The sequence below is a fragment of the Ixodes scapularis genome, unplaced genomic scaffold (genome assembly GCF_016920785.2).
Source record: "Ixodes scapularis isolate PalLabHiFi unplaced genomic scaffold, ASM1692078v2 PGA_scaffold10__122_contigs__length_95168666, whole genome shotgun sequence".
NCBI lineage: Eukaryota > Metazoa > Arthropoda > Arachnida > Ixodida > Ixodidae > Ixodes > Ixodes scapularis.
The window spans coordinates 44,797,233-44,813,590 of record NW_024609836.1 but is presented as its reverse complement, the minus strand read 5'-3'; the positions used below and the strand labels follow the sequence as shown (position 1 = coordinate 44,813,590).

Genomic DNA, 16,358 nt, shown 5'->3' with positions numbered 1-16,358 from the left:
TCTCCGACCCGCTTCGCAAGCGGCAAGCATGCTGAAGCTCGACGAGAGCTGCAGCGCGCCTTACACCTTTACACCGGTTCAGGCTATAAAGAGGGTGTTTCAGAGACTCACACAAATAGCTAGCAGCAAGCACGCAGCCAGGGGGGTGGCCCATCGGGCCCGCCCTCCCCCCCCCCCCCCCCCCCCCCCCGAAGTCTTCCATTTTGCTGGGACCTCCTCTCCCCCCCCTCCCCCTCATACAGCATTTTGTCATGCCCCCCCCCCCCCCCCCCCCCCACACCCCCGAAACAAAATCCTGTCTACGTTTTGTTTAGGGGTTAAAAGCGCTCTGTGGTGTGTGTCTCTCCTACTCGTCCGTCGTTTTTAGCGCTTTTAACCCCTAAACATGTTCAACCAACTAGCCCAAATCCAAACCCTGCTGCAATTCCTGGCTACGTGCCTGTAGCAGTGCACCATTTCATCCTCCTCATTTCGAGTATTACGCCCTCTTTATTCGCGAGATATAAGGTGCTGTTACATCGAAAGACTTTTATTCTTGAAGGGTGCAAAAAGGGTGTAAACAAAGGGTGCTTCTGCGGAAAAGAGCGCGTAAGCGACCTTACACTCGCCTCAGAAGAGTCTCAAGCCGCACGGTCAATCTGCATGCTAAGGATACGTCACACAAAAGAGAGTCGGCACACACTGTCTGGGGCATGTTTGTTCCTAGTACAACAACAAACAACGTCCGTGTTCGAAGCATCCATATATGTATGCAGCATGCTTCAATTGTGCCCTGGGCGTGTCTTTGCGGGTAATTCCGACACCCTGACATGCGGCGAACACTGCGCCTTTTGTGTGTGTGGATGAGGAGCGGGACTGCAGCTCTAGGAGTTACAACTTACAAGCAACGAGTTGACAGCTGCTTGTAAACTTGTACGCAAAAAAAAAAGGCAATTTGAGGGTGTGCGCCACCGCCGTAGTGGTGTTCCCGTAACACCCTTATAGTGTTATCCCTGGGACAGACTGACTTAACCCTGGTGATGTGAAATGTGTTAATGTGTATAAACTCGCAATTACAAACAAAGAAATTGCGATGTACACTTGTAATACCGCGATGGCAGAACAAATCGAATTTTTTTAGGTGTATCATGAAACGTCGTTTAGTACGCTACAATGCATTAATTTACGACGGAAACGCGATTTTAAGTAGTACGTTAGTTTTGCGTCAGTTTCGATGGATGAATTTTCCCTAAAAGACAAAAATATAATTAGAATTGGGAGAAGTAAACAAATTATAAATTGGTACTGCAGAAGAGGAAAAACCTTATTCCTCGTTCTAAGGATAAATTTTCCCAAATTAAAAGTAGAAATGTCATTATAATTGGGGAAAAGTAGACAAAATAGATTTGTAGTGCAGATGAAAAACTCTTATTTCCCACTCAAAGATTAAATTTTTCCAGACTAAAAGCACAAATGTCATTTGAATTGGGGGAAAGCAGACAAATCGGATTTGTAGTGCAGACGAAAAAAACTATTGTTCTCCGATCTATGTATAACTTAAACATATCATTACAATTGGAGGAAAGTAGAAAATCAAATTTGTAGTACAGATGAAAAAACTTGCTCCCCGCTCTATGGATAAATTTCCCCATATAAAAATCACAAATATCATTCATTAGAACTGCGGGAAAGTAGGCAAATCAAATTTGTAGTGCAGATGAAAAAACTTTATGGATAAATTTTCCCAAATTAAAATCACAAATATCGTTAGAACTGCGGGAAAGTAGGCAAATCAAATTTGAATATGAAAAACTCTTGTTCCCCGATCTATGATCGATACCTTTGTCCAAATTCAAAGCACAAATACCATTACAATTAGGGGAAAGTAGACAAATCAAATTTGTAGTGCAGATGATAAACTCTGGCTCCACCCTTTATGGATAAATGTGTCCAAATTAAAAGCCCCAATATAATTAGAATGGAGGAAAGTTACCAAATCAGATTTGTAGTGCTGATGAAAAAAATCTTGCTCCCCGCTTTATGGATAAATTGACCCAAATTAAAAGCAAAAATAATATTAGAGTTGGGGGAAGTTGACAAATCAGATTTGTAATAAAGATGAAAAAACTCTCTTCCCCCGCTTTATTAGTAAATTTACCCAAATTAAAAGCGTAAATATCATTAGAATTGGGGGTAACAGACAAATCAGATTTATAGATGCAGATGAAAAAAAAAAAACTCTTACTCCCTGCAGCACATACGTAGTGTTGTCCGAAGACATCAGAATGCAACGCAACGTCACGACGGCACGTGATGTGGCTGTAAAGTGACGTCGACGTCATAATGTCCCGTAATGTCATGCTCTCACGGGACGTTACAATGTCATATGACGTCACTTTGTGATGTCACCTGATATTGTGACGTCAACTACCACAACCTTACGGGGAACACACCTGGGGATCCACTGCAATCCTGGCGCCAACAACCCTGCGTCGTAAACCAGAGTAACGCTGGTTTATTTGTCGTGTTGGGCTCGCACCTCGTCGACAAGCGGAGGTCTACAGCCTTTCCGGCCGAACCACCTGGCTGCCCGCTATATTGATCGCCAGGGCGATGACATTGGGTCAACGTGTAATCAATTGCCCCTCTCTTTCGATGCTGTTGCCGTTGTCGAAGCCATCGACCAGGACGACGATGGACGGGGCTTTCGGTGTCGGCAGAGAGCTATCAGAGTGTAATGGCTCCCTAGATTAATATCGTGATAAACATTGCCCAGTAATATGGCCAGTGTGCGGTGCAGGCCGACCACCGATCATATATTGTATAATGTTAGACAAGTTAATGGCGCGTTATGTGTCAATGACAAGGTAATCATTTGCCAAGTTGTCACTATGTACACTGGTCGCAGCGATTAATTCTTTGCTTACTTTGGGGACGCGGTACACCTCTCTATAATATCTCATTGGCTCGCCAGTGATGATAAGGTGGAGAGGCCCATAGCCACGGTAATCTTAAAACGAAGAACGCCCGTAACTTAACCTCTTCGTGTCTTTCACAAATTGCCGAGGTCGCCCCAGGGCGTGCACGTTTCTCGAGCATTCTATTACAGTCATGTCTCGGTAACACTGACCCCGTTAGTATGAATACCGCATTAACACAAATACCATGTTATACATACAACATATTTGGGAACGGAGTAACTTTTGAGATTGCCGTATTATATCCGATGAGATAAAGCCGAGGAACGAATTGCGAAGCAAGATGCGTGAACATAATTAATGGGACACTGCCTGCAAGTATGAATCTGTTCGAGACTGTATAGTCACTGAGAGCGTAATGAACACAGAGTATGGCGAGTTCCTAGCATCTCATTGTCGATCCGTAGCAAAGGAGATTGCGGCGTTAGGCGATAAGAACGCTGAAGAGCCAATCAGGAAGCAAGAGGAGTGAACATAATGAGCCACGTACGTCCTGCGTTCCTTAAACTGTCGATGACCATAAACAGAGGAACACAAATTTGTGTTTTACACGCCCTCACGCCTTTTGTGAGTAAATTTTGTGATTAAGATTACAGTGGCTTAGGGCATCACACCTTGTCATCACTGGCGAGCCAATAAGACACACACGTAAAATCTTTTTTTTTCTTGAGTCGTTTAAGTTAAACATAGTTTTGGAATATCCAGGCTTCATATACTCTTTCCGGCATTCTATTTCTTCTCAATTATATATAAAATAACTATTGAGAAAACGGCAAATGAAAGTAGATGCCAAGAACCAACACCTGCACGGACTACAGCGAGGTAACGTCATATCAGGTATAAGATAGCTTGCAAGTCAAGCAAGCAGCCCCAAAAAAAAAATCGTCTTTTTTTTTTTTTTGGGGGGGGGGGGGGGGGGGGGGGCGAGTTTAATTAGCGTTATTTTCACACCATCAAACTTCTTGTGACCCGTCGAGAACATGCAGTAATGCCGCACTATGGCCACATATAACATCTGACGTCGCGGTTTCGGTGTTGCCAGTAGAGCCCCTTAGGCTCTCAAACCGAATATAAATCTTCAATGATTTTGCGAGAAAAAGAAATATCGTGACTTGTAACTTATGTTACTTGTTCAGATCTGTCTATTAATGTCTTTTGAGGCATTTCAGTTTTGAGGCAAATCAGTGAATATAAAAGTTTCGCAGGAGCTAGACTTTGATAAAGCTTGAAAGCAATTGTTTTCGTAGCTTATCTTAGCAATGAACGCGCTGACCGAGGTAATATCATACCGATCGTTCGCAATAGGTTCTTGAAGAACACAACGCCGCTCTTGCAGTCCGTCTCTGAATGCTTCCGCACACGACCGGATGGAAGTAGCAGCCAGGTGCTTCAAGTCGGGCGACGTGAAGAGCGCCGTCGGCTGGTGGACGTCCAGTCTCGATGTGCTGGAGGAAGAAGAACAGCCCACCGAAGACTGGGACAACGTCCTGAGGTCCCTCATGACGACCACCCTCAGGTTCAGAAACAAAACGACCATCCTTAACCTGCTGTCTGCGTATGACTTTGGAGCGTCGAAGGAAGAGTGAGTGTGTTTCTTGTTTAATGGTTAGGTACGATTATGTACGGGACGTCCCTACGTCCAGTCCAAAGTTGCGAGAGTCTTTTGAACAATTCAGCCAAATCGCATGAGAGAACCGTCACGAAGAACCGTCACGAAGAGCTGTGACATCTCGTAACATCATGACGTCATGTGACATGATGTCACTTGACGTCAAGTGATACTTTGACGCCATGTGCAACGCTATTAGATTACCTCAGTTGTGGAACTCCCGCGAAGGAGGTACCCCCCTCACTCCCTTCAATCTGCCTCGCGTCGTTTGAAGCGCCATCTAGATTTTCCTTTCAAAACTGTGTTCTATAGACCAACACAACTCTCTGACGTCAAGCCACTGCGGTGGCGCTGCTGTCGACCTGCGCATGCGCAAATGCTTCGTCTCAGGCGAACCTTGTTTCTGCGCACGCGCGGTGCCCATACCCGGTGCAGCACCATGACGTAGCGTGACGTCATGAGGTAACTTGATTTTGTGATGTCACGCAACGTTATACCATGTGACACCACGACGTCGTGTGACGTCACTCACGCGACGTAATTATGTCACGTGACGTCACAAACAGAATCTGCCCAGCTAATTCACAACACATTTTGTACAGCCCGGTGTTTGTCAGCATCATAAAGCTAGTATGTTTTATTTGATTTGTTTTAATGGTGCCATAAATGGGCGCCTCCCTGGATATGGTAAGCTTTGATGGTCTTACGTACCATGCCAACGAAGGGCATCTGACACGCTTCAGGGAAAGATTGACTATTCATTTTGACCATCCTTTGAGGTGGATAATTCAAAACCCGTGAGGCGACAGTTCGCCATATGAAGTGAAAGTTGAAGTCCGGCAGTCCCCGTCTTTTGTTTGGACATGGACCAGGCAAACATCACGGCTTTCCTCCTCGCCTCCTCTGCGTTTCCTTGACGTCAGTGCTCGTCAGACTGGACGTCACACGCCACCTGCCAATGGCATGCCTGTTCCTCAGTTCTCTCGCAACCCTCGTATCCTTCCCTTCCTTATTTTCGGTACTTGAACAGCAGCGGAGTCCTTGAACGATTGACCGACAGCCAACAGAGCGTGCGATGTCCGGACCCACGTGACGGGCATGCTCTAGGCGTCCGTAAAGGACATAAGCGGAACTTGGCGGAGGGAAACTCTCCCCCCGGCAAAAAAAAGACGGACGGAAGGGTAGCGTCGCACTTCATATGGCGAAGAAGTATCGCTTCACGCTTTTTGTCCTTTACAGGGCCTTTACAGCAACAGCACCATCTCCGATATAAGCGTCAGCATACCGTGCAATGCTGAACATAAGACAACTATCTTGTTATCCGGAAATCCGTGACGCCGAATTCAGCGTCACGGCTGAATAAGCTTGAGCAGTAGACTTGTGCCAAAATAATAATGATAATAAGAAAAAAAAGTCGGAGACTTGGTTTATGCACTTGTTGGGCATTACCAACCGCACGTGGCGTTGACGAACTCAGTGGCAAAGGTCGGGAAAAGAACAATTGGTGCGTGTCCATAGGATGTTTGACGTCCTGCGGTGTTTTCTGTAACAGTTAGCGTGTCGAGCTAAATACGAAGCTATATCTTTTTTATAACCTACAGGGTTCTCTTAAGCGGTCTCTATGGAGTGGAAATAACGGAAAATATGCAGATCAAGCAACCGTTCTCATCGAACGGGAAAAACAAAGGTTACGAAGCGCCAAGGATTTTGTCTTTCCAGTACAGTTCATTTATCTGCATAACGCATCAGTGATGACACCTATGCATAATTAGCGGAATCAACAATACAAGTTTCATGGGCCCTAGAAGTAGTGCTATACATGCCGTGTTTCACTGCGAATACATTCTTGCCTATTTTCCCGGATTCACGTGTCCAGGCGTGCAAGACTGGTGGACCTGGCCCAGAAGGACCCACAGCTCGAGCATTCGCCAGTCGGGGACGATGCAGCATCCTTCTCGCAGCTCTGCGACTCGGAGTTTCCTAGCGCGGGCCACCTCCGCTGCAAGCTGGCCACCAACGAAAACCATCCGCTCTTGCTTCTGCAGCCACTCAAGCTGGAGGTGCTCTCGGAAGACCCCAGGATTGTCCTGGTACACGACTTCGTCGGCGCCAGGGAACGCAGGATGATTCGCGATCTCGCCTACCCCATTCTGTACAGGGCCACGGTCCACATGGAAGCGGGTCAAGCCCCCTCTACGTACCGAATCAGTAAGGTTTGTACATTTCACAAGGCTGGTTCACACTTGTGCGTTTGCTTACGACCAAGTTCTTGTGATTTCTTGCGACGAGAGAACACGCTAGCAAGATTTTGCAGCATTTTCGAGCTAAAATGTACGTATATATACTATGAGATATTGTCAAACGTTTTTCAAGCCAATAAAGAAAGAATAATGGGCAAAAAAAAAAAAAAGATCTACGGAAATCGCAAGTGTTCCATAGATCGGAAACGTGACAAAACAGCGTGACAAGTTGGCAACGTGAGAAAACAGCGTACAACGTGACAAAACAAATTGAGAGAGGCGAAGGAAACGGAAGGCACTTGAAAAGAGGGGCAACGCGTGCCATTTCTTGACCGCTTATTTCTATAAGTATGCCAGTTAATATACCTGCTTATTACGTAAAAAAAAAAAAAAAAAAAAAAAGAATGTCACAGGCAGTTTTTTGTGACAGTTTCGTTGAAACTTGCTGAAGCTTCGAACGCCCGTGCGCATCACTGAAGCAACTGCTGCGCCAAGCAACACAATAAGGCGCGCGTGCACAGCTAAGATGTCGTCAGCACGTCCTACACTCCAGAAAAAGAAAAAAAAAAAAAAAGGATTGCCGTGACGCACGCCGCGCAAACTGTCAAGTGTTTCGGAACATTTTAAGACAGTGTCTTGTAAAGTGGCTTGGAAATGATGTTAATCAGCAGAAAAGAAAAAAAAAAAAAAAACACTTTTAAGCACGTCGTACACGCTTTTATAAAAATTACGGGCTCAATGAACATAGAAGCGAACTGGCATAACCAAACCGTGTGATTACTCGGTGCGTCGTCTGCTCGAATCAAACGAGCTGCGTCGCAGCTGAGAGCGCCCGCGAGGAAGCGCCACTGAGACACAACAATATTTGAAACACAGCTAGCTGTCTACCGTGGGAGCTCGATTTACTTTAAGCGTGGAACTTTCTTTAGCTAGGGGTTCGGCATCTCGTGAAGCCAATATAAAAGTGAAGCCTGGATAAAAGCGTAGCCGCGAGGCTCGACACTGATTGGAATCGCAGTGAGAAAGCGGGGATCGAACCGAGACCTTTTAAACTATTAAGCGAGTGTCTTTTCCATCATGTCAAAATGCCGGTTTCTTTTTTGTTGTTGTTGTTTTTTTTTTTTTTTTTTGCTTCTCTACCGAGGAACTTTTCGCAATTTTGATTGCGGAACTGAATATGTAGATTTAACGGTGTAGACTTTCCATTTTCCCGGGGGGGGGGGGGGGGGGGGGGTCAGGCTGAGGAGTTTTCCGGGGGGGGGGGGGGGGGGGGGTGCTTTTCCGCGCAAACAGAACAGCACCCCCCGACCCCCCGGAAGCACGCTGGGACTTCATTTCCCATGTATTTTGCCAATAAAGGCAACGTGTGCATTATTTTGTTTACATGCCAGTACTAGAAACTCGTTACACGGGACGTAAACAGCGCCTCGGTAAGGATCATGGCCCGAAGCCGGGGAAGAGGGGGGGGGGGGGGGGGCACGAGCCCCGATGCTTTTCCGTAGTCTACGCCTATGTGTGGATTTTATCTGGATTTCAAATTTTCAGAAATTATTCCTTTGTCTTGGTCTCGATTTCGGGTTTCCAGATACATATTTCCAGTTCCATAATCTAGATATTGAAGTTATACTGGGTTTTCGGTAGGGCTAACTTGGGCACAGTTGACAAGAATACATAGCAAAAACAAGACACCTAAGCACTTCTTATGAGTTGTGAATACGAAAGCATGAATGTCGTTCTTCCGCTCCCTTAGTTCGTCTCCGGCGTAGTGGCGTGGGACGGCCACGTGTCGCCCGCGGACGGCCGAGCGCGCGCTTTCATGAGCTCGGCCGTGCGGCCTCTCTGGAGCCTGCCCGGGCGGGATGTGGCTCTGCCAGCTCTGCCGCCAGTGCGCCATCGCTCCCTCCTCTTACCGGCGGCCGCACCGCTGTGTTCGCTGCGCCGCCACGAAAAGGGCTTCCCTGGTGGCAATGGGAGCATCCTTTCTTGATGACGCGCGCCAGCCAATGGGAGCATAATTCATCTGAAGTTGGTTTCACTTGGGAGTGGGGATTTTATGTGCCGTTTGGCCAACGTTTGGCGTGGTTTCAAAGCTGATGACGTCGGTTCGCTCCATGGGACAGTTAATGTTTTCGCATTAATAAAATGTTAAACGCAATAGCCACAGTGACTACATATGTCACGACACATCGCCGTGAGTTGAGGTGCTATTGAAGGGACAGAGACAGGGTATTTGTGCTCGCCAAGGTTTTCATTTGTACATGACATATCAGAGCCCAACATACCCAGAACACAATTTGCTGCTCGAAATTCGTTTTCTTTCCGCCCGAGAACTGACCGGTTTGAGTCGCGCTCACTCTCTTCTCAGGTGTAGGAAAAAATGTGGTCACGGGTCGTTTTCTATGGTTTAGACACACACACCAAACATGACAAAATGCAGTATGAGGGGGAGGGGGGAGAGGAAGCCCCAGAAAAATGGAAGATTTCAAAGGGGGAACTGGATACGTGCCTGTTGGATAGTCTTCCGACACCATAAGTGTCAGTGTCCCTTTAAAGGGATACTACAACGAAATTTCGGCGCTCATTTTTTGGTCTATGTGTGTTCAAAGCAGCAGTATCCCATCGAACATACTGAAGCGGGTTCCGCTTGCCAGCTGTTTATTAGCCGGACAAGACGTCCGGTTTCTTTGCTGGCTTGCTTCGAACTGCTTGCCCGAGCGCTCGCATCGCGCGACCTCCGGCCTCGTTCTTCTTTTCATCGCTACATTACCCTCCCTCCCATTGTTTTTCCTCTCCTTGTAGTGAAAATTAACGAAGTCCTTCGTACGGTGATAGCCGGTCGCGGTGAACCACGAGCAGACGTGATCGATCATTGCGACGTATGCGATATACCACGTCGTTGATCCGTTCGACGATCGTAGGGTCCTTGCCAATGGCGCTGAAGCTTCGGAGACAGTCCTCTTTTACGGATGGGATTGTACAGCCATACCTTATCACCTGCTGAGAAGGGGCGTGTTGCGACATGTGCGGGTCGTACTGAGTTTTCATACGAGCGAGCCCACTTGCCAAACGTTGTCGGGCAAATGCATGCATCCGTTCTAGGTTCGCTCTCAGGTCGCTTACGTGAGACACATGGTCTTTGGCCGGTTCTGATGCTCGTGGGATGGCAATTTCACAGGGCATACGAAGATCACGGCCAAATAGCATCGTGGCGGGCGTGTAGCTGGTGACCTCATGAGCAGCTGTGCGGTATGCGTAGAGAAACAGAGGCACGATGTTATCCCAGTCGTCTTGGCGGTCATTTACAAACATCGATAGATGTTGTAAAATGGTGCGGTTCATCCTCTCCACGAGGCCGTTCGACTGCGGGTGAAGGGGCGTCGTTCTCGTCTTTGTGATATTAAGATCTCGCAAACCTCTTGGAACACTCGCGATTCAAAGCTCCTTCCTTGGTCTGAGTGGATGCTCAATGGGGCTCCGTATCTGGTAATACAATTCTTTACGAGAGCGTCGGTGATCTCGGAGGCGGTCTGACTTTGAATGGAAATAACTTCGAGCCACTTGGTGAAATAGTCTACAATTACGAGCAGGATCCTGTTTCCAGACTTAGACCGAGGAAACGGCCCCAGTACGTCGATGCCGATACGCTCAAAGGGAGCCCCCGTCACATTTTCTTGTAGTGGTGACCGTTGTTTTATGTGGGGTCCTTTACGCGATGCACACATGTCGCACTGACGGCACCACTGCTTTACGTCATTGTGGCATTGCAGCCAGTAGAACTGTTGACGAATCTTTTTGATCGTGCGGTTCACACCAAAGTGTCCTCCTTCTGGGCTACTGTGCAGTTGTTGAAATACCTGGGAGCAGAGCTTGCGTGGCAACAGCAGCTGCCAGACGACAGAACCGCCAGCAGCTGACTCCCAGCGTCGGTATAGAGAAGGTTGTCGTGCAGAAACAGGGAGTCCCATTGAACCAAGTAACTCTTGATGGCAGGAGACCAGGGTTGGGCAGTATCGCGATACAAATGTATCGCGATAGTATTTTAGAAATACATTTCGTATCTGTATTTCTGTATCGCGATAGTATTTTAGAAATACATTTCGTATCTGTATTTCTGTATCGCGATACATTTTTTTCATCAGTATCTGTATTCCTGTATCGAAATACACTTTGAATGTTCCTTTGTATCGCGACACAACCAGGGTGAAATGTATTTCGTTACATTTCTTGAGACATACTACCCCCCCCCCCCCCCCCCCCCAAAAAAAAAACAAAAAAAAAACAAATCCGAACGCATTTTTTTTTTTTTTTTTTTACTACAAGGGCACCAGGGTCAGGGAGATGCTGGGGATTTGTTACTATGCTGACCAAGGTTCCTTCCGATACTCCAAACTATTTTTCTATGCGTCCTCTTCTCTCTTCTGAGAAGTATTGCGTAGTCGGGGACTCGAACGAGGTGGCGTGCCAGGAGTGCAGTCAGAGCATTTAGTGCCGCAGGTTTTTTGGTAGGGATTTTTTTAGTCACTGTTTGCTGGCATCCGAAGCCCGCTGCTAACCGTCTTTCTTGCCTTAGCGTACACAGTACACCCAGCCGGCAAAGCTGAGTCACAGTCCGTTTCAGCATGAGCCTGGCGGTGGTTGGCTTGAAATAGTAGGATGACTCAGGCAGTGAAGTTCAACAGATATTTGAATGCGTCTGCGGCTGCCCCCGTAATATTGCACGGCTCAGGGGTACGTCATCTGCCGACGTGAATGTGACCTGCTGTTCTGGTGATCCGAACCCAGGAAGGAGGTCAGACATGGCCTCTCTGTGCCGACCTAGACTTCGTACACCTGCGACTCGTCTCGAGCGCGCTGTTTCTCAGAGAGCTCGCACTAGGGAGCCTTCATATGCGCTTTGCTAGGGTGATGCCATTCTTTGTAATACTACTCGCCGACAGACCAGCAGCCATCTTGGTTCTCGGCGATGATCCGTGGGGCTTATAACCCTCCCGGAAGCAAGCACCTTATCTCACAAGTTCGGAGCAGCGTTGTGGAACCCACGGAAAGAGGATTGGCGTTTTCCTCCTCGGTTGGGAGGACCGATGGACACAAAAGCCACTTTCCAGCGCACGGCGAAACAATGGAAAACCAAAATGGCGGTGGGAGAGGGACTGGGAAAGGGAAACGGGCAGTTGGCATCACCCTATGCGACGCCCACATGAAGGCACCCTAGCTCGCACCTGTGCCGGCAATATCAGGTCGCAATCCACGAGGTCTCTATTCGGAGTATGCAAGAGGAAACTTGAAGACTGCAATCCATGCGTTGGTAGCGGAGGGTCGGCAGGAAGCACCTTCACAACAGGGATGCCACCGTATTGTTTTTTCAACCGTGCCAAGCTTACGCGAAAGTAATTTCAGGATCGAAAACGTCCACTTCCAACTTCAAGCTTAATCTCATTTGGCGTCTCAAGCAAATTTGAAAAAATGTATTAGAGTATCAGTATTTCTGTATTTCTATTTCTGCTCTCCCTAAAATGTATTCCTGTATTTGTATTTCCAAATACTTTTTGCCTCTATTTAAAATGTATTTCCGATACGTATCGCGATACACTTTTACAGATATATTTCAGTATCAGTATTTTAGCTACTATTTTAATGTATTCCAGTATTTGTATTTCCAAATACATTTTTGAGTATTTCTGCCCAACCCTGCAGGAGACAAACCGGACACTTCCTTAGATCGAGGTCTGTAGTTCTTCTTCCATTGGACCAGGGGTCCGATATCTGGATCGTCAAGCTGAGAGACGCGAAGGTTTTCCAATGTCCACGCTTCGTTAGTGCAAGGCAGGTTCTGCAGTGAGTTGATTGACATGAAGCTGCGTTTTGCAATGCTTAAATACTGCTTGCACTTGTCATTCCACGGTCGTCGTGAAAGACTGTCGGCATTTGTGTGAAGCGCGCCAGTACGATGTTGAATCTTGACGTCGTATTGGTGAAGACGCTCCAGCCATCGGGCGACCTGTCCGTCAGGGGTCTTGAAGCTTAGCATCAGGTTAAGGATGCGTGGTCGGTACGAATAATAAATTTCCGGCCCAATAAATAATGATGAAAATGAATTACGGCCTTGATGATAGCCAACAGTTCGCGTCGGGTGGTACAGTAATTTCTCTCAGGCTTGGTGAACACTTTGCTATAATAAGCGATGACTCGTTCATGCCCATCCTGTTCTTGCGATAAGACTGCGCCAACTGCCAAAGCACTAGCATCGGTGTTGAGCATAAACGCTGTGGTGTCTTTTGGGTAGGCAAGCGTTGGTGGAGACATGAGTGCTGTTTTTAATGTCTCAAATGCGTGCTGACATTCTGGAGACCAGAGAAAGTTTGCTTTTTTTTTTTCTGTCAACGCATACAACGGTTTGGCAAGGTGAGCGAAATTGGGGACGAATCTTTGGTAGTAAGATGCCAGCAAGATGAAGCTGTGTACGTCAGTGGTGGATGTCGGTGTCGGCCACTCAGCAAGAGCAGATAATTTGCGAGGGTCCGTGGAAACCCCATCCGCTGAAATGATGTGGCCGAGGTATTCGACTTGTCTGGTGAACAACGAACATTTCTTCGGTGTCAGCTTCAGATTCGCACGTTGTAGCCGTGCAAACACTCTCTCGAGGTTCGCCAGAAGGTCAGAGAATGTTTTGCCAAAGACAACAATGTCATCAAGGTATACAAGACAGATTGTGCCTATGAGACCGTTCAAAACAGATTCCATTAGCCTCTGGAATGTAGCCGGAGCATTGCAGAGTCCAAATGGCATAACTCTGAATTGGTATGAGCCACTACCTGTGGTAAATGCAGTCTTCTCGCGATCGCCCGGATGTACTGGGACCTGCCAATATCCACTCTTGAGGTCAAGCGTAGAAAACCACGTGCATCCTGCAAGAGCGTCCAAGATGTCATCGGTTCGAGGCAAAGGGAAAGAGTCCTTCCTAGTGACTTCATTAAGTCGTCTGTAGTCTACGCAGAATCGTGTTGACCCGTCCTTTTTTTTCACTAGTGTAACTGGTGAAGACCAAGGGAAACATGCCGGCTCAATAACGCCCTGCTGTAGCATCGTCTTCACCATGTCGTTGATGCATGACCTCTGAGCGAGGAGGCTGCCGTACAGGAGCAGCATGTCCTGTCACGATTTGGTGTGTTGCTGCTGACGTCAGCCCCAAATCTGTATTGCCTGTGCTGAAAAGCTTTGGAAATCGTTCAAGTAGCTGCTGAAGCTGATCAGCGTCTTTCTTGTCCAGCCCAAAAGTTGCCCTCTCGTAGAGTGGCAACAAGTGCGCAGCTACGTTGGTAGACAAAACGCGGAAACAGAGACACGGGGACGTGGGATTTATTGGCATCCCGCTGTCACAGAGCACCGTTACCGTGGCAGCACCCAAGGGAAAGGAATCAGTTCCCAAATGCAGTAGCCCAGCGTTGAAGTCGAGTACACACTTGTGTGCCTTAAGAAAATCGATGCCGAGGATGCATTGCTCATCGACAGCCGCGACGACAACAGGCAGCGTAACTTGAAGGCTTCCCACGCTAAAAGGCACGGTTGTGCAGCCCAGTACAGTTACCATCTCCCCTGTGGCGGTTTGCAGAGCGTATGTTTCGGGGTTTGGTGGGACGAGTCGGTTCGCCTTCAGGAGAACTTCAGGGCGGATGACAGATGTTGTTGCCCCCGTATCGACAAGTGCGCGCACGGGCACACCGTCGACGATACCCTGGAGGTAGATGATGCCATGGATGAGGCCAAGGCACGAGTTGATGTTATTCGCCTTTGCGTTGGCATTGTTGGGGTCCGGCTAGCAATACGAGGGTCGTTCTTAGGACATTGTGCCCGCGTGTGACCTGGCTCGTAGCAGTTCCAGCACACGAGAGCTGGAGTCGCCTGCATTTTCATAGCTGGTGTCTGCGGTTGCATAAAGGGTCGTAGTGACGTGGATCGAGAGGCCTGTCGAGCAGCTTCTACCTCCAGGGCACAAGTGTGTGCGGCCTGTAGAGTCTGGGGGCGTGCTAAGCGAACGGTGTCTTGCACGTCGACAGACGAGATAGCATCGATGAATGACATGGTGGCGACTGCTTGAATTGTCTCCTCTGGGCAGCCGGGGAAGGCAAGACGAGCTAGACGTTCGATGTCATCGGCGAGTTGAGAGATCGTTTCAACCGTTGACTGCCGGCGGTTGCGGAGCTGCGCGTGGTGGAGATAGCGGAGCGGCCCGTCCCCGAAATGTTCGTCCGATGCTGCGACCAAGGCCTGGTAGGATTGGCGAGCTTCAGATGGCAGGTGATGCAGTATACTCAACGCTGGTCCGGCAAGATGAGCGGCCAAGGCTTGAGCCTTGGCCGCTCACACTTTTGACACCAAATGAAGCGGGTTCCGCTTGCCAGCTGTTTATTAGCCGGACAAGACGTCCGGTTTCTTTGCTGGCTTGCTTCGAACTGCTTGCCCAAGCGCTCGCATCGCGCGACCTCCGGCCTCTTTCGTCTTTTCATCGCTACAATACAAATATCTTGTTAAGAAAGTCTCGAAAAAGAATTTTAAAACGAATTAAACGATTAGCAAAGAGCACCTGGTGCATGTTGCTAACGCCTCGCTTGTAATGCCCGTCTAGGAACCTTGACAGCTAGTGACGGTGAGTGTCTCGCCCCCGGCCACGACGAGAGAAGAGGGGAAAGAGGAACTCTTGTCTTCCCGAGAATGCCTTTTGTGTGCACCAGAAGTCGCTATCGTCCCCCTACAAGATTATAGAAGATTAACCCGTCACTCAAAATTCGGACAAAAGCAGCCGCTTCGGTGACCGGAACGACTACGCCATCCTCTCGACGTCAGCCTCGCTGTAGCTTTGCTCTTCCCGAGACGACCTACGTCACGATTGCGCTGAATGTCACGTGGTCTCCGCTGGGCCTTCTCCGAGCGCTTGCCAGAGTGGGCCGTTTATAACGAAAAATACAGCCACCAGGCTAAAAACACAAACTTGCGATTGTCATTTACCGATATTGTGGATCATATTCAACCTATTTTTGAACACGACGGGAATATTTCAAATTTCGTTGAAGTATCCCTTTAGAGGGGGCAGTGACAGGGTATTTATGCTCCATAGTTTTTATTTGTACATGACAGATGAGAGCCCAACTACCTAAAACACAATTTCCGGTTCGAAACCTCTTTGCTTTCCTCCCGAAAACCGACAATCGAGAACCGGCCGGTGTCAGTCACGCTCACTCTCTTCTCTGTGGTCACGTGCCGTTTTCTGTGATTTAGACGCAACCACCGAATATAATAAAAGTCATGGGCCATCAGAGACACACACTCAATATTAAAAATAGAAACGAAATATGATACCGATTTTTTGTGGCTTCTAGAAAACCGCAAATACGTTAATTGAAAAAAAAAAAAAAATAGTCGCACAGCCACGTGATTTTTGGCAGCTCTCTCCTCCTCTATATTTCTTCCTCCCCAGTCCAGTTGAAGTTTCGAGCAGTTTCGTATTTTAACTTTATTAAAAATATACGTGACGCTGTAGCAAAACATTGATTGGGT

At 47.8% G+C, this 16,358-nt stretch overlaps 1 protein-coding gene across 1 annotated transcript in view; it reads left to right on the top strand.

Annotated features, from left to right (window-relative positions):
* Positions 1-16,358, top strand: part of LOC8052312 (prolyl 4-hydroxylase subunit alpha-2-like) — a 56,221-nt gene that overhangs the window by 33,039 nt on the left and 6,824 nt on the right. Inside the window, exons 3-4 of the mRNA XM_029992548.4 lie at positions 4,294-4,539; positions 6,443-6,779. Coding sequence (XP_029848408.2) covers positions 4,294-4,539; positions 6,443-6,779 — 583 coding nt within the window. The remainder of the gene's footprint in view (positions 1-4,293; positions 4,540-6,442; positions 6,780-16,358) is intronic.